This window comes from Cyrtonyx montezumae, unplaced genomic scaffold (assembly GCF_038088225.1).
Source record: "Cyrtonyx montezumae isolate F1298 unplaced genomic scaffold, pur_monq_1.0 scaffold_25, whole genome shotgun sequence".
NCBI classification, from domain to species: domain Eukaryota; kingdom Metazoa; phylum Chordata; class Aves; order Galliformes; family Odontophoridae; genus Cyrtonyx; species Cyrtonyx montezumae.
This window is the reverse complement of record NW_027071992.1, coordinates 6,978,001-6,996,352: the sequence shown is the minus strand read 5'-3', so window position 1 is coordinate 6,996,352 and position 18,352 is coordinate 6,978,001. Positions and strand designations below refer to the sequence as shown.

General features: G+C 40.3%; 1 protein-coding gene across 1 annotated transcript in view; it reads right to left on the bottom strand.

The window, feature by feature from the left end:
- IL6ST (interleukin 6 cytokine family signal transducer) overlaps positions 1 to 16,430 on the bottom strand; it is a 31,852-nt gene extending 15,422 nt beyond the window's left edge. Inside the window, exons 1-7 of the mRNA XM_065739860.1 lie at positions 16,347 to 16,430; positions 8,184 to 8,264; positions 6,775 to 7,086; positions 5,187 to 5,319; positions 4,325 to 4,485; positions 3,841 to 3,992; positions 2,028 to 2,187 (exon numbers count right to left, since the gene is read on the bottom strand). Coding sequence (XP_065595932.1) covers positions 2,028 to 2,187; positions 3,841 to 3,992; positions 4,325 to 4,485; positions 5,187 to 5,319; positions 6,775 to 7,086; positions 8,184 to 8,264; positions 16,347 to 16,353 — 1,006 coding nt within the window. The 5' untranslated portion in view covers positions 16,354 to 16,430. The remainder of the gene's footprint in view (positions 1 to 2,027; positions 2,188 to 3,840; positions 3,993 to 4,324; positions 4,486 to 5,186; positions 5,320 to 6,774; positions 7,087 to 8,183; positions 8,265 to 16,346) is intronic.
- Between the last annotated feature and the right edge of the window lie 1,922 nt (positions 16,431 to 18,352).

Below are 18,352 nucleotides of genomic sequence, written 5' to 3'. Positions count from 1 at the left end.
TCATTTTAGTTGTAGCAAGAAACATACTAATGTAAGGTGTTTTGACACCAACAGAGGTTCAGATTCAAGAAGACAGCATTTTGCACCTCTTAAAAAATCTACTTAAATATTTAACATCAAGTTAGCTCTAGTTCAGAGGGGTAGTTCAAATGAAGGTCAAATGCTAAATGGATCACAGAACACTGATGAACATCAACAAAGTCTGGGCTTGTATTTGGAGATGACGGTTTGAATCCTACAAATGAACACAGTGCAGCAGACCTGCTAAAAAGTTTGTCCAATTAAACAGCAGTATGCATAGACTTAGACTGCATTTGTATACACGCTTTGCAGCTTGCTTTCTGTTAATGGAAAAACATAGGAATTCAGTCTTATATAGTAGAAGGTTTTGCAATATAATAAACACATGGATGCAATTTTAATGTCAGTGTGCCAACAGTTATTGCTCAGTTATTGTTTTGCAACTTGAGTTTAGAATTGCTGCAGGAATTGCTAAGGCATAAAATGCTACAAAACAAAAATACGTAACAAAAATGCTAAATAAATGCAGTACACTCAACTAATAATTTTGGCAACAACTCAGTGTCAGAAGGCACTATCGCTGTACTTAAACACAAACCTCTGCAGGAGTACCTCACTTGCAGGACATACTGGAATGACTTCCATAAGCTGTAAAGGGTAATAAAGACACCAGAACAGTGAGGTGTAGTCATTTTTCAAGCAATGTACGAGTTCATGAGCAACTGGAAGCAGCCAATGCTGCTACAAAATACAGAATGCACCGAATACATATTTTAGTAGAAGACAACCAATGCAGTAACACTCTCAGTACCATTGTCCTGAAGGAATATGAATGAGTCTAGGATTAAATGGCACAAATACAGAACACAGTTTAATTAAAAGAGACAAAGAGCTGACTGGATCACCACAAGGAGATGAATCGCCATGGCCAGTCAAGCTTTAAACATGTCCAGGGATGCATTTAAGCAAGCTTAAACCAAGCTCAATCCAAGCTCATCAGCTGGATTAGCATGGGTGGATCTTGCACACAATGGCAACTTCAGAATGCTGAGAATTTGTTCTGCAAAGCAGTGAAGACTGACCCTTGAATCCTCAGCAGCTTTTCTCCCATAGGGGCTGTGAAATTAAAACTTCGGTTAATTATGCTCTACCTTTTTTGCGTGTTAACTGTGAAATAACTGGGGTACACTTAACAAGCAGGATGTTCATAGCCTCTAAGTCCTTTATTGCAAGACTAAGTACGATATGAACACTGCTCTCTAAGAGCTGCTACAGTTAAAACGTCTTCCTCACTAAATCACAATAGCAGCAAACCATTGCTCAGCCATAATGCAAACAGAAGGGATACCTTAAATCTTTACCAACAGGATTTCAACAAAACAAATAACTCATCAAAAATGGAAACTGTAACAATGTAATTTTTGGACTAAGTATGTCTGAAGTAAAACCATTATTAATGTAGGCTCAATCTTACTTAAAGTCAGAGATTCACTTATTACATGGTGCTCTTTTTTTAGACTGTTCACATCAATGTCTACCCTACTAAGGACAAGCAGCAAGATTTAGCAACTGTGGGCAGAGTATCATAAATTAGTGGGTGCAAGACACTGCAAAACCAGGATGTGATACTATGACAAGCAAGAAAGTGTAGCAGATGCAAGAAAAGTTAAGAGCAAACCAGCATTGTATTTATATGCTTCAGTGAATAAGAGGTCACACTTTCACCTGCATACTTTTTCTTATCAGTGCTTCAGTTCAAAAAACAATCTTCTCACTCATAATCAGTGATACTGGTTCAACTACTACTTTACTTGATGGCTCCCTTAGCTCTGAATTTTTCACGTGCTAGGGCACTCTGTCTACTGAAAGAAAGCTTCCAGAAAGTGATTCTGTTGCAGGATCAAGTGTATATAACCAAGCAGCTCAAATGAAGACACAGATTTTCAGTTGGCTGTTGCCAACCTCCTATTTTGGAAGCTGGTGATCAGTTTTCACGTATTACTTACTATCTTCAGTTGTGACCCCAACTTTTTCTTCACTCCAGTCACTCCAAAAGCCCACTCCATCTTCCTTCATGCATCGAATTGAAAAGACATACTCTGTGTATGGTCTGAGGCCTTGAATGCTGAATGAAGTTCTTGGTGAAGCTGTATCTTCAGGAGGAACCTGAAAGGGAAGGAAGACTGTACAGGCTGATCGAAGAACATAAATTTGAGTTGTGTGCTACTATAGCCTCACATTCGAGATGAGTATCCACTTCAAACAGCTTAAACTCCGTATTACAGGATCAATATAACGTTGCTCTTGCCTCTCTTATTTCCAAGAGCTTAAAGTCTCAACCATTCATGTGGCAGGTGCTCAGTCACAACTCTATACGTTTATCAGGTGCATGACATGTGAGAATAGGTAAGCAGCTATCTCAGAATAACCTCTTAAATTCTGTTGCATCTTCTCTTATAAGTATGTCTGCATAACTCTCGTAAGCATAAGTAATATAAAGTTCCTTCCTTCTCCTGTAACTCCTCTTACTGAGCTGTAATGCCCAGTAAAGCTCTGAAACATGAGCACGGGTATGTGCTGGATTAACCAATGCAGAATACCTGCACTAGAAGGTGCATATCAAGCTAGAGAACTCAGGATCACTTCTAGTGATACTACAGAATGTCTTACAATTGACATGAAAATACTTTGTTTGAAAGCCTGACTTTTTCCCTTTAGAGAATTTAGAACTCAGTTAAGAGTTTCTTTCCCCACAGTTCTTTTAACAAGGCATCTGAATGCAAAAGAAAACAGAATCTTACCGTGTAAGTACTAAAACATATGTAAGTAATAGATAAATGCTTTTATACACACTGATTCCGACACATGTAATTCTACTTGCAAGTCTTTCAAGTTCTTGGTTTTATTTATCAAGTAGTTCTATGTGATTCCATATGTTAAGTGGGAGAAGACAAGTTAAAAAGGACTTAAGAGTACAACAACAGATTCTGAAGTTGCAGGATAATCTGCACTGGATAGTGTTGTACAAAATATCAGTACAGGAGATCTTAAGTTATAAACCTCTGCATTTAAAGCAGAAGACATTCCTTGAAAGGGATATATACTTCCTTGCCACTATCAGTTAAGCTACCCACTCCAAACACTGTATTTTGGAAGTTAAAAGCAACTTTTCTTTCAAGAAGTCATGAAATTCAAAATATTTTTGGGACCATATGATGAAACAAAAGATGGTCACATTTTTATTAAAAAAAGTGTTTATAGATTACATTCTAGAAAATGCTAAGGAAAAGGAAAAAACCTTTGAACTACTGAAGATACAGCCAAGGAACGATGAAAAACGAAAAAACTGATGACATGAATGTATTATGTATGTATGACACACTAATATTTTCCAGTTTTGATTGTGTCAAGCTTAAGGCATGTAATCAGGACAACCAGACTGTTGTACCACACATAACTGTTGTGGCTATAGCCAGTTTAAAAAGGCATCCCAGCATTCTAAGCAACATTTAGATCAGTAGTTTTGCACTAGCTCTGGTCTTTCCATACACAAGTCTTCTAGGTACTATATGCAAAGAACAAAAAAAGCAAAATATGTGACAAAATTGAGAATGGTAGAGAAGTCCACAAAGAAGAGACAAGAGGGAGCACTGCACTCTGGACTGCTAAAGAACATAAGACCACAGCTTTCAGAAATAGGCCAATTAAACTGCTAGGAAACCACATGAATTCTAGGATGAGATGAAACACTAAGCGAACTTCAGCAACACTTTGTCAGAAGAGTTACAGCAGAACAGTCACAAGAGGCATTTCTGTTACCTGCATCCAGTTTGTATCACTACTGATTCTGTAGCGAATATTGAATTTCAGTTTCATCACAGCTGCTGAAATCCGGTTCTCCCAGGAAAGCTTCAGGACAGTAGGCAGTATTCCTGAGTTGACCGAAAGGTTGTGTGGAGGTAGTGGTTTGACTAGAAGAGAAGAAGTCAGTCATCCCTGCAGCTGCGTTATTTTTCCATGACTCTGGCAATGTGCTGCAACACTGTCATTTAGGCCTTCCAGAAGCCCAAATGGCTGCTATTTCACAAAAACTTCTGAAGCAGGCTACATAAGAACTTCTGGCCCTAACAGCAATGAAATCTCCCAAATTCTGATTTTTGCCCAGCACAGTTCAATTTCTATCCAATAATACTTGGAAGTGTTACATTTATAGGGAAGAAATACTTCTGTAGCTATATAGCAACATTTACAGAAACAGTAGTCATGCATACTACTATAACTCTATTAAAAAGGATATAATTACCAATCTCAATGGGATCAAAAACAAGCCGATCAGATTCAGCCTTCCCAAGAGCATTTGCTGCTTCCACCCAGACCTCCAGGTTAACAAAGAACTGAACATCAGAAATGGTACAAGAATTGTTTACATATTTCGGTATGCAGTCAGGAAAGCTTTCTCGTGACCTAAATAAAGAAAAGCATATATAACTTTATTTCCTTTAGAGGTATTTTTTTTTTAATTTAAGGTTTCTAGCTACCCATGCTTTCTACCACACTCATCACTGCAATACTTTAGAAGATGCACTGAGAAGAGAAGGTACAGGCAGATGTTCCCAGAGAGGGACTGCAAACCTGTCTGTTCTGGTTTACATGAAAAGAGACCATTTGGATGAGTTTGAAAAATATTTCAACTTCACAGGAGAAAAATTTTTACTGAAGATTAGAATTAGCTTGTGAAGCAACAACATGGAGCTCTTAAGGAACACACAGTAGAACACTATAAAATCCATTTATTATATGCTATTTTCTTTGCTTGCTTAGAATGGCACAGAACCATCACCAAATTAAAACAGCATGTATTTTAGGTCTACCCACGTCACAGTTAGGTGTACTGTACTCAAACCATGCTAGTTATATATCTGAAGAATGGAAAAATAGAGACGTTGTTGCTGTAAAATGAGTGTAGTAATCAAATTTCAAGTTGGAGTTCTAGATTACTGTGAGCTGCTTTAAATGTACCTTTTCCTCTGAAAAAACAAGCAGCAATGTTTCAGAACACTGAATTTAAAAATGATTTCAAAGTATCAAATCACTTCAAGGAAGTTTGGTTTAGCCTACAAAAATTGCTTACAATCGTTTAGATATTAAATAAAAGAGATACTTACCACCTGTATTTCAACCTAAAATGAGTGTCCAGGAATGTATGCCTTCCTGGGTTCCAGGTACATTTCATAGGATATGTGAGCTTTGACACCTGATACACAATGCAACTTAAGTTTTTGGGCTTCTCTGGGGGCACTGTACAGAAAGAGTTAGCAGTAATTAATCTACATATACATTTCACCACATACAAAATTAAGTTAAAAACATGGTACATGTTCTCTGAAGTTGCTATAACAGGACATAAGTATTTTTAGTCACATGTATTTTTAAAGGAGGGAAGAAAACTAAAGTCACTAAGTTTAAGCAGCTACACTGAGAATCCATAAACACTATAAGGAGCAAATGCCTGACAAAATAACAAACAATACAGACTTCTGATTCCTTAAGGCAGATAAAAGAATCAGTCATTATCATCTACCACACTACAACTATTTTAAATGATACGGAACAAAAATGATGATGAGTAGGAGAGCTGCAACGGCATATACTGACTTTGCCAATAACTTGAGATATAAGGTAACTGTTACAGGTCTGCTCACTCAACCCACATATGGGAGAGAGAAGATTTAATCTCAGGTACCTACAAGAAAGATACACAGTCTTCACCAGCACATGTTAATTGTATGTAAGAAATTTTCAAGCAGCAGACAAATTTCTTTTTCTTCCTGAATTCAAATAATGGCATACAGAGAGAACAAGTTTGTTTGTAGCTCTTAGGATATCACAATTTACAAAAGTGTAATAGACTTTTTTCTTTTTTACTTTCAAGCATGAGATCCTATTTTAAACAATTACCAACTTACAAACGCTCAGTTTTGTTCTTCAGTACCTGAATTATTCTGAAATATACTGTTTCTCTCACTGTTTTTATAAGACACTGATAGAATGAAAACAGCTATGCACCTCTCAAAATTCATATGTGAATTACAACTCTAAGTTATCTGTACTGTCATTTAATTTATCAGAAGATATTCCAGATGTCCTCTACTTTGCCTATGTATCACCTATCCAATCTTTGTTGGGAAGAAATGTACTCATCAAAGTTGAAATGAAAAACTGCTTTTCTGCAAAATATTTTCAACTCATAATAGAATCATATTAGCTTAATTTTGTTTAGAAGTTGCACAGTAACTCCAGTACCTTCTGCCAACATTAGGAGGCAATGTAATTCACCAGCAATACTCAGGAAGGAATTCAGGACACAGGAACATTTATCCATCATTTTATGAACTGTTCAGCAATTAAGTCACTCATATTACACCTCAGTCTTGCCTCAAAGAACACTTGCTCAGAACTACGCAAGAGCAATCCAGATTGAACACGAAGTTTACAACTAGCTAGGAGTATTTTCTTATCTCTAAGAGTAGAGTAATTCAAACAGGATCTTTCCTTCTGAAGGCAGCTCAGGTTTAATTTAGTGGTAAAGATGGACTAGTTATTTCTCATTCCACTAATGAAGGAAATAGTAAGCTTATTATGATATTATGAAAGTACAATTTATACATTATTGCATTTCCTTGTTTCACAGAAGCAATTTTCTTAGGAACTACTGTTTAAGTAAGAATAAAGCTTAAGAAAAACAGTACTTACAGCCAACTGTAACTGATATTCCATAAATATTCTGCTCAATCTGTCCATCTGCTAAAACGTTGCATGTCAGAGGAGTAGCTAGTGAAGAAGTGTCATTAAATGTGACACTAGAAACAGTTCTGTTTATTTCACGGTATTGTTCTTTAGGTACCACTTTATTTTTAATTTTCCATATAATCTGACTAGCATATATATTGCCAAAGTCAAGGCAACTCTCATTCAAAATGCACAATGCTGTGAAATTGGAACCAAGGGCCAACACTGGAGACTCTGGGATGATGTGACCACATGATTGTACAAGTCCACCTGAAACTACAATAAAAACAGTAAAAAAAATTAAACAAACAACAGAGCACTCTACAGTAACTGCCACTGCAACACTGCTGTAATATTGAAAATACTACATATGCCTAAGCAGGAAATTATCTGACAGTTATGAAACGGACCTCAGAAGTAAAACCAGTCTACTATTACTTGGGCTTCAAAAAGAGTTCTGCCAAGCAAACCAATTTCAACTAATAACCACAGGCTTTTAGAGAGACTGAGAGAATAGTCAAGGACAAGAACATTGAGTATATTTCGAAGGACAAAGTAACTGAAGTTACTCTTGCACACAGGAAGTTATTTTCTGTTGAGAGTTAACAAAATCTGAGGTGTGCATCTTCGTTGCAGTAGACTAATTGTTAAAGAATCACACACAAACAGTTAAGTACTTGAGTTCTCTATTTCAGAATCGTTGATATGTATAAGAGCATTTGAGAATGAAGGTGAACAAATAGCTTTATTTTAAACACAGAGAAATAAAATTGTGATTACACTCTTACACTGGCGTACAAACATCGGCTCTTAAAAGATTGTCAGATGACTGAAATGCCACCTTGATTAAACAGCCACAGTAACCATCTGTAGAATGATCACTTATACACAACAGAAATAGTCCATGGTTCCAGCTGATGACAGAGACCAAAATACTAATCACTGAAAGCTTACTGCTTTAAGAACTGTTTAGTCTGACAAAAAAACCTTTCACTTAGATTTCATTTGGCATACACAAAATGAAAAACAACTTTGATGCAATACTGTATTTAAAATTACAGAAATCACATTACAGAACCTAACTTGCCACTGCAGTCTGCTACAGCAACCCCACAGAGGACTTAATGCAAGCTATTACTGATGTAACTCAGTTTCTCTGTCTCTTTACATTAAAAAGTTATGAACTGAAGAAGTGGTGAGTATTAAACACTGCACTACCTTACTGTAACATTAAGAACACAGCCTAGATCCTGCTATATCTTGCTTTCTGCCCCAAACCTACAACAGGTACCTAAGCAAAAAACAGATGTGTGCTTCAAGCATCCGATTAAAGAATTTCTCTAAGTCTCTTACGCTTAAGACAGCTGACTTACCTTCAAAGGAACAAATATTCAAAAACAGATACAAGCAATGGACCGCCCAGTTCCACCCAGAAAACATGTCAGACAGAATTCCTGTTAAGAGAAATGAAAAAAGTTCTTTAGCTACTACTCCTCACTTTACATCATGGTCAGATTCAAATTTCTATTTGCTCTATGACAATTTCTCAGGTATATCCTTACTCCTCCCCAACCTTCCAGAAGTATTTCTCACTCTCTATGAAAGGAACAGGCTTTTTTTTTTTTTCCATTCTACTCACTGCTAAAACAAACTCAGTGTCTATTTAAGGCAACTGATGTAGTTCAAAGTCTCTTAACTTACATACGAGAAGCTATCATCGATAAAACACTTCACTGCTACTTCTGTAGGAGCTCAGCAGTTCTAAAAACATAACATCATGTCCCAGGCTTTAAAACAAAATCTGTGAATTTGATTATGATCACCATCCTTACCTAGCTTTCAAAAATATGCTGATATTAGCACCTTATATTAAAGATCAGAAAAATAGATCACAAAACCAAGTATCTCATTCACGCTTAAATTACTTAAGAATTACGAAGCACAACTTCCACACTGTGAACTTTTGACTGCCACAAAAAAGCATTACCTAGCTTTTCAAGAACTTGCAAGAGCTTATGATTTCTCAGAAGCTGATTATGTCTTCACGTTTGCTTTTTCTATACTACAGCAGAGTTCTCTTGCTCCCAGACTTGATAAGTCTGCAGAACAGATTAAAGAAACTGAAGTCGGGCAGTTTTCACCTTAGTTATTTGAGGTCACGAAGTATCTTCTGGTTTTATTAACTTGCAGTTTGGAAGCAGTCTGAATTACTTAAAGCAAACTGTATTATGCTTAAACACCTTTATTTATTTGCCTGCTCAAATGCAGCATGCAGTCCACAAGATTATTTCTGAAAACACTGTTCTCGTAACTAGAAAATAAACCTAGATTTTCTAGTAATGAGAACAGCTCTAGAAATTCTAGGTTTAGTTTAGCTTCTGAAGTTTTCACCAATCTGACAATTTATTTGAAAATTACTATGAACTTAATCCCAATAAAAGGTAACTCTAATTTTCTAAAAAAGAAATTTAAAACAATCCTACAGTATCCTCTAGAAAAGAAAACTGAAAAGCAGAACTTAGAATTATCAGCGGGAAAGGAAACTGCAGCATATAACAGAAAAACTACATGCAAGCATACAGTGAAAATAAAGCAAGTGACTTCTGTTCCCTGCAGATATGCCTTCTGCTATGTGAAAAATTAGGTTTTTTACCCTCCCATTTTTCTGCATTTTAAAATCCTAATTGGTTTCATAAATTTTAGCAGATCTGAGCAGCGAGCAAGACCAACAGTATTCTGCTGATTTTGGTATTATAAGTCCATGAGGGAATACTTGCACTTAGTGCTCACTTTCAGCGTCTCTAATGTTTATCAGAAGCATCACTTGCTACCTTAAACTTGTTGTACTTTAAGTACAAACCTTAATATTCATTATCTTAATCAAGACTACTCAAATTCAATAGCTTTAAAACAATGTGATAGAGAAGGATCTGAAGCCCTTGAAAATCCCAAAGCAAGATATGAGATAGACGGAAAGAAGGAAGACACTGACTTACTTTCCTGCTGATTGTCAAAAGCTGCTAACAATAGCAGATGTAAATTCTATGCTGGAGAAAAAGGTAGTGAATGAAGCAAACATAAAAGGCAGAAAAACATTTCTCTCCAGGAAAGAAAAAAAATCACAGTACTAAAAACATTTGCTATCGTTATTGGTGATGTATTACAAAAGCTGTAATGTCAGTTAAGTATTGCATCATTGTAAAGTTGGTAGTTTTCCTTTTGGTAATGATTTATTTCAGGTTAGACAGTAAATCCACAAGGCTAAGCCAGTAACTGTTGATGTTAAAAATCATTAAGTTATCCTGAACATGGCTCAAGCTAATCAGAGAAAAGATCCAAGTCACCTGAAGGAACATAACACCAAAACAAACAACAAATCAGAAGTTAACAGTAATATAGAATTCTAACTCCTCTGAGGCATAATATTTTTTGCATGAAAACAGAATAAGATGAAGTAATCATTTTAAATAAATATAATTACTAAGCTTTTAACTCTTTTTTTCCTTACCCACTTGTCCTGTGCATAATCTGATTTACAGATGAGAAACCTGAGGTCCAGTTCCCTACTACTATGCACTTTGGAGAGCTTAGCAAAAAAAAAACCAAAAACAAAACAACAACCTCTCCACAGCTTATAGTATCATTTCACTGTACTCAGCCCCTGAAAGGCAAGGGAATTCCGACTCATGCTCCATCATCAGCAAAGGAACATTTAAAAAAAAAAGCAAGCAGACAGAGACAGTATCTTCAAAAATCATAAAGAGCTTAAAATACATCAGAACAGTCTAAAAGCAAATATATCTGTTATTTTCCCCCTGCTAATCAATCCAGTTACAAGATTTAAGCTACGGACACCTGAATCCACAATTAGGCCACTGCAAGGCCCTCTAATGCATGCTATTTTTAAAACATTCATTTATCTTTTTACAAGATTGATTTTTAAGGGAAATTTAATTACAGAGGAAAGATACCAAGTTACACTAAACATGTCCATCCATCTTGCCTAGAAGAAAGTTGTAGAAAAAAATAAACTGTGGGGCTAATACCTAGCAAAGCAAACAGCCACATTTTACAGTATGGAACAGATTTCTAAGGAAATGTTTGTTTTATAGAACAAGAATATAAAGCTTTGCCAGTACAGGAAACTTGCCAAGTTTTGTTACAGCTTATGTGCAAGATGGTGTCACTTCAAGAGAAATACTACTAAATACCTATAATTCACTGCTAATAGCTTCATAAGTCAGACTAAGCATCAAGTCTGTATGAAAGAAAACTCAAGACTCTGCAATTAGCAACGCCAGAAATCTTGTTTTACAAACTGGTGCTTTTCATTTGGAATTGAATGTGAAAGTTCAATGTGACACTGAACTAATACTGGCAAAGATAGTCGGTTCAAAAGCTTCTTCTTTAGAAAAAAATGAAAACTAGATCAGCAATTTATCTAGACTGTGTGCTTGTTCAGACCACTAAAACAGTTTTTCCCTAGCCAAGCTTAGATAGGTACAGAGCAAAGAAGAAAGGGAAGCAGAGAAAGAAATAGATATCGGAAAATGCTACATAGTAAAAACAACAACAACAGCAAAAAGATCAGTTTAGAACTACTCGTATGTCTCTAAATCACATAGTGTTACTTTTAAGAGGAAAAAAAAAACCCTTTTAAAATGTGGAGACTACTTCAGTAAATAAAGAGAAGTGAAATACACAGAACATCAAATTACTGAATTTAATTTCTAAATCATACAGGACTTCTATTATCTTTCACATACTGCTAACTGTTCTGACACCAAAACAATAAGCAGCACTGGCACCTGATCAACAATCAAATCAACAGCTCAAGCACTCCTCTATGGAAACCTACAAACTCACTGAAGTCATGCACAATATGCACAGAGTAGTAAAAACATTTTGTCATCAGAGTTGTAAAATACTTTTTGAAAAAACATCAGGCATTTATGCAAAAGGGACAACTGAGGGAGGCGACTGTCCTCCTCTACTCCTCTCATGTGAGGCCCCATCTGGTGTACTGTGTCAAGGCCTGGGGCCCAGAGCACAAGAAAGGCACATAGCTCTTGGAACAGGTCCAGAGGAGGGCCACTAAGATGATTAGAGGGCTGGAGCATCTCTCCTCTGAGGAAAGGTTGAGGGAACTGGGCTTGTTTAGCTTGGAGAAGAGAAGGCTCTGGGGAGAGCTCATAGTGGCCTTCCAGTACTTGAAGGGAACATATAAACAGGAGGGGGAATGGCTGTTTACACAGGTTGATAGCGATAGGACAAGGGGGAATGGTTTTAAACTAAGACAGGAGATTTAGGTTAGATGTTAGGAAGACATTTTTTTACCACTTTTTGCAGTGATGCACTGGAACAGATTGTTCAGAGAGGTTGTGGATGCCCCATCCCTGGAGGGGTTCAAGGCAAGGCTGGATGTGGCTCTGGGCAGCCTGCTCTAGGGGCTGGCAACCCTGCCCATGGCAGGGGAGTTCAACCTAGGTTATCTTTGAGGTACTTTTCAAGCCAGGCCACTCTATGACTCTACTTATTCTAAGCAACATAGGAAATAAGATTAAAACAGCAAGTTTTTCTAAGTCATGAAAACAATCCTTAAATAACATGACAACTACCAGTCAAGTGACATACAAATGACAAATGAAACTATACATACAAATGAAACTACAGCACAGTGACATAATTTTGCCAGAGAAGCTGACTTGCAAATAGGCAGCACAGGTAACACCAGGATGCCACAGGAAGTGTTAAGTTTAGCAAGGCAAAACGCCAGGTCAATCACAGCAGCTCAAAGGCTGCTGGCAAACAGATTTTTGTTTTTGAGGAACTTCCAGAAATAACAGCTAAGCTTACATTTTTAAACAGTAATCTCTCACCCAGAATACACATATTACTGGTAAACAGAGCAAGGAAGCTGTGTATAGAAATTATACTGCAAATCAGAGCTACTGCTCAAGGTCTCATAACAAGCTAAGGAGTACTTAAAACGAAAAGCTGCATCTATCCTCAAGTACTTTTGATTACTCAAGCTGTAACTGCTTTCTAATTAAGAGTATTTAATCTGCAAGCTTCCTTCCTTCCTCCAAGCTTACATCCTTCTTGGCCATACTTAACAAGATTCAAACATTTTCAAAGAGAACTGCTTGAAAATTTTAAATAACTAAAATGGGAAATTTTGATTAAACACTAGGAGGAAGTTCTTTACACAAAGGGCAGTGAGGTGCTAGAACAGGCTTCCCAAAGAAGCTGTACATGCCTCAGCCAGGGAGGTGTTCAAAGGCTGGTTGGATGGGGTTCTAGGCAGCCCCCTCTAGTGGGTGACGACCCTGCCCATAGCAGGAGGCTGGAATAGGCAGAAGTTTAAGGTCTCTTCCAACTGAAGCCATTCTATGATTCTATAACCTTATACACGTAACATACTCTGAAATTCACCTTCATACTGCAGGTATCTACACTCTCATAGTGGAGTAACCACTATTGGAGTTATTTAGTTTGAAAAGGATCTCTGGGTCGATCTGGCCCAACCCTCTCTGCTCAAACAGCATCACCCAGAGCAGTGTGCCCAGGCTCACACAACATGCAGCTTATGGAGATCCCTGAGGAGGAGACTCCACAACCTCTCCAGGCAACCTATGCCAGTGCTCAACCAGCTGCACTGAACAGTAGTGTTGCCTGGTGTTTCAGTTAATGCCCACTGTCCTGCACCAGGCACCACTGAGATGAGCCTGGCTCCATCCACTTAATCCAAAAATACCTGAAGGGAGAATACACTGATAAGATCCCCCAAGCCTTCCCTTCTCCAGGCTTAACAATCCCAGCTCTCTGACTAATCTCATATGAGATACTCTAGTCCCTTCATCACCTCTACTGCCTTTTTCTGAACTCTTTCCAATATGTCCATGTTTCTCTTGTAGCATAAAGCCCAGAACAATATTCCAAAGGGAGCCTCACAACTGCTGAGGACAAAAAAAGGGACCACCTCTCTGGATCTGCTGGCAGCACTTCGTCTAATGCAGCCCAGTGTACTTGTATCCTACCTTGTGGCATAGACAATCTGTTGGTACATGTTCAAGCTGCTGTACACCAAGACCCCCTGTTCTCTGCCAGGCTGCTTTCCAGCTGGGTGAACCTCCCAGCTGGAACTGCTGCCTGGGCTTGTTCTCTCCCATGTACAGGACTTTGCATTTCTTGTTGAACTGTAATGCAAGGGTTCCTGTTAGCTCACATTTCCAGCCTACTTGAGGTCTTTCTGGATAACAGCATCTCCCAGTTCTGGGTCATCTGCAAAACACACTGAATGTACACTCTGCCGCATCATCTAGATCATTAATACGTAAAACAGGAATGGAGACAGTATGGTGTACAGTGTATAAAAGTCATTGCCATTTGACTTTCTACTAACTCCCTGGGCACAGATATTCACATTTTTTAACACACTTCACTGTTCACGCATACAGCAACAGCTCATCTATGACGTTCCTACAGTGGTCAATATGAAAGGTTTTAACAAAGGTCCACAACAGTCCACATTTTTTCTAGTCTTCTCTTTGTTAAAAACGGACTCACAGAAGCCTTTTCTGACATCTGCGATATCCCTTGGCTACATTTAATTCTCTTTGAGATTTAGATTTCCTAACTTCATCCTCTGATGCTTGAGCAACGTCTCTATTCCTCTCAGGCTCCTCTTCCTTGCTTCCACTTCTCTGCATGCTTCCATCTTGTGTCTGAGTTTGGTCAGGAGCTCCTTGCTCATCCACACAGGCCTCCCAGCACTTTTGCTTGACTTCCTCTTTATAGGAATACAATGTTCTTGAGCTTAGAGAAGATGACCCTTAAGAATTAACTGGCTTTCTTGGGTTCCTCTTCCCCAAAGGGCCTTACCCCAGGGAATTCTCATTCTTCTAAGCAGATCTTTGATGAGGTTGAAGTCTACTCTCCTATAGTACAGGTTGGGAGATTACTTTCCACACTCCTCCCTGACCCAAGGATCCTGAACTCTACTGCCCTGAGGTCACTGCAGCCAGGGCTGTCTTTGACCAGCACATTCCCAATAAGCTTCTAATTGCTGGTGAGTATGATGCCCACAAGAGCTCTTCTTGTACAGAAGAAAGTTATCAACATACTCCACGAACCTCCTGGATTGCTTATGCCTTGTTGTATTGTCTCTTTCTTACTTTCCTATTGGAATACACCAACAAATAACATTTATTAAATTCAGAAGTTACTTGATTTCAATAGATGATACCTTTTATCGATCATAATTCCTCTGGCATTAACAGCACTTAGGAAGAGAAATAGAATCACAAATTTATGTTGTAAGAAGGAAGAGAATAAACAATCTCAACTTTCTCAAGTGTCTGAACTCTTCAGATTGCAGTCCTGTTTTAGTCCCTTCTGAGTGACAGCACCGAACACCAGTGACAAAACTGTAACTCTACAGGAATTTACCAGGTTTCCCTCTCAGAGGTACCTAACAAGCAACAAATAGCAACCAGCTGACAGCTACCTAATCAGCCTGAAACAAGGGTGAAAACGACGAGACTGGAATTTATTTTGCTCTCCATTGCCAGTCCATTTGGCAAACTGTTCCCCTTTGTGCCTGAATTTCATCATTTGTAAGATGGAAATACTAACAGCAGTTTTCTTCATGAAGAGAGTCAGAAACCCACTGCAGGGACAGGTGGAGTTCAGGAGCACACTGAACATGCCCAGAGGAGCCAGCCTTCACGCTGCGCCCACGCGTCCTTAGCTCCCTATCCTCTCATCGTTGGACCCAGAGTAAAACAAAACGTCTTTTCCTTTCGAAATCATGAGTTTCTACATTCCAGTCTGCAAAATACGTGACATATCAGTACGTACAACAGCACAAAGCACGTTTCAGTGAGAAAGAAGATACGTATTGATGATGCGTTCAACCTTATCACACCTAAAGACGCCTGAAAAACAGGGCCGACAGACACAGCCGCGAGGGGCACAGCACCTCCGTCAGAACCGCCAGCACACAACAACATCGGAGGACAACATAGACAACCCATTCGCCACGGCAGCATTCAGTCAAGAGGCATCGAAACAGGACGGAGGGGTACAGACGAGGCACCCCCAGCGCACAAGCTCCGCAGCCAACCCCCATCCGCACAGCGGGCGAAACCACGTCTTTGCCCCAGGCTACAGCCCACAGCGGCGAGAAGGGGTGCTCCGGCTCAGGGCCCGCGAAGGCTGCAGCCAGGCGGGGAGAAACGAGGCCCGGCGGTCGGCGCGGGGCGGCGTTCGCTCCCGCCCTCGCAGCGAGCCTTGGCCGCACGCCCACCCGCCCGCGGCGCACGGTGCGGCCCGCGGAGCCCAGCCCCGGCAGAGCCCAGCCCCAGTGTGGCTCGGTACAGGGCCTGGGGCAGATCGGCCCGCCGACTGCAGCGCCGTTGGGAGCGGCGCGCAGAGCCCCCTCCAATAACCTCGGGAGCGGGGCGGCGGCGGCAGAACAGAAGGGAACCGCCCGCAGCCACGAACACCCAGCGCGCCTCCAGCCCCGTCTTTACCTGCCATCCGCCACCGCCACCGCCTCCCGGCGCCCCGCCGCGAGCCCGAAATAACGGCCCCGCCGCGCCCCGCCGCCGTCCCGCACGCGAGGCCCGACGCCCGGCTACGTCCTCCCCCACCCCCACCGCCCGTCCCTCCCGGCGGCCGCCGCCATTGGCGCGCGCGGAGCTGACGCCGCCGGCAGGGGCGGGGGGCGGAGCTTCCCGTAAGGCTGCGGCCCGTGCCAGGATCCGGGCGCGAGGCGAGGGGCGGGCGGAGTGCGAATGGCTGTTCCGTCGCCAGCCCCTCTTGGCGCCTGGGCCGGCTCTCCGGCTCCCACCTGCGCGGGGCCGCGCCGCTCCGCCTGGAAGCTTTTCTTGGGCCGCCGGGGCCGGCCCGGTGTCCGGCGGTCTTTCCCGGCGTTCCATAAGCTGCCGGGAGCGCGGGAGCTCGGAGTGCGGCTTGTCGGCCGCAGCGGTGCTAGCCAAGGAGTAGCCCCCTGGAGAAAGTGTTTGTGGCACGCTGCGCTGCTTGGAAATATACATGGTGTGTGTGCTTACTCTTGTGTGCCCCGATCCAGCAAGACCCCAAAAATGACTTATGTGCATGAGACACGAGTACTGTCAGATGTTCTCCTGATTTCAAGTTAAATTTTCCATTTCAGAAGAAAAAACATGTAAGTGCCACATCCACAAGCTTGCACCTTGCTAAGTGTCTGAAGCTATTTTTATTGGGGAATGTGTTGGATTCCACACAGTATGCCAGAAATGGTTCCTGCTACATGTGTTAGGCTTTTGCCTGTGTACTTCTGATACAAACTTTTGTTCTTGAGAGGAGCATGAGTATATTTTCATGCTGGTTACCTCTTGATAGCAGTAGACAGATCAGCTGGGCAAGCAGGATGTCTAGGCCAATATCCTGCTTCAGTCACTGGCTTGCATGATCTGCTAATGGGAAAGATACAGAACTTTGCAAACAGTAGTGGGAGATAACCTCTTATCTGAAATGTTTAATTCCAGTCTCTATTTAATAGCTTTATGTTCTGAAATTGTTTAATATCCTCAACTGTTGCTCTGTTACCAAGAATGTTATGTAGGAACACAGCTCTGGAAGTAATGCCTCTTATTTTATTATACTGGCCAACAAAATCACAGACAGATGGTGATATGGCAGTACATTCTGAACTTTCCCACCAATATCCCATTACTTTTTTTGCTATGTGACAGATGGCAGCAGAGGGGCAGTCTGACAAAATAGTGGCTGACATGATTTGCATGTGAAGTAAAGGAGTGTCACTGAATTCTGCCTTGTGGAAAAAATGACACCCACTGACATTCATCGATGCTTGCTGAACATTGATGGGGACCAACCAGTGGATGTGAGCACAGTGAGGTGGGTGGTGCACTAGTGCAGACTGTTAGAAATGCAGCATTCAGGCTCTTGTTCATCACTGGTAAAAATGCATAGTTAATGGTGGTGACTATGTTGAAAAATTGTGTTTTGTAGCTGAGATTGTGTGTTGCTAAATAGTATTATTTTGTTATTTGTATCTGTCCCCATGGAATAAATAGGAAGCACTACTTTCAGAGTGACCTATGCATTTTATACATAGCAGAAAGTAAAGCTGGAAGAGCATTTCAGAGGTCATTTAGTTTTTCCACTTTCCTCAATGCAAAATCCTATCAATCATCGAATAACTCTGATAGGTATTTATCTTACCTGCAGTTTAAACTCATTACTTATGTTCCTATAGTCAGCTGGCACACTTTCCAACAACTTTAAATGCTTGTGGAGTTGCTGTTTCTCTCATTGGTAGTCTCTCCATTTAAGAGGCTTTCCTAGCAGGCTTTTGGATGTTCAGACAGTTCTTAAAGTATGAGGATAAATGAAAGCTGGGTGGTCTTTCACAGTTCACTAAGTCGAAAAGTACTAGCATTAATATTTGTCACTTTCTGCTTTTTCTTTAGATTATGGTTCTAGGTGTGGTTGTGCTTGTGTAGATGTGAGAATGATATATAATTAGATT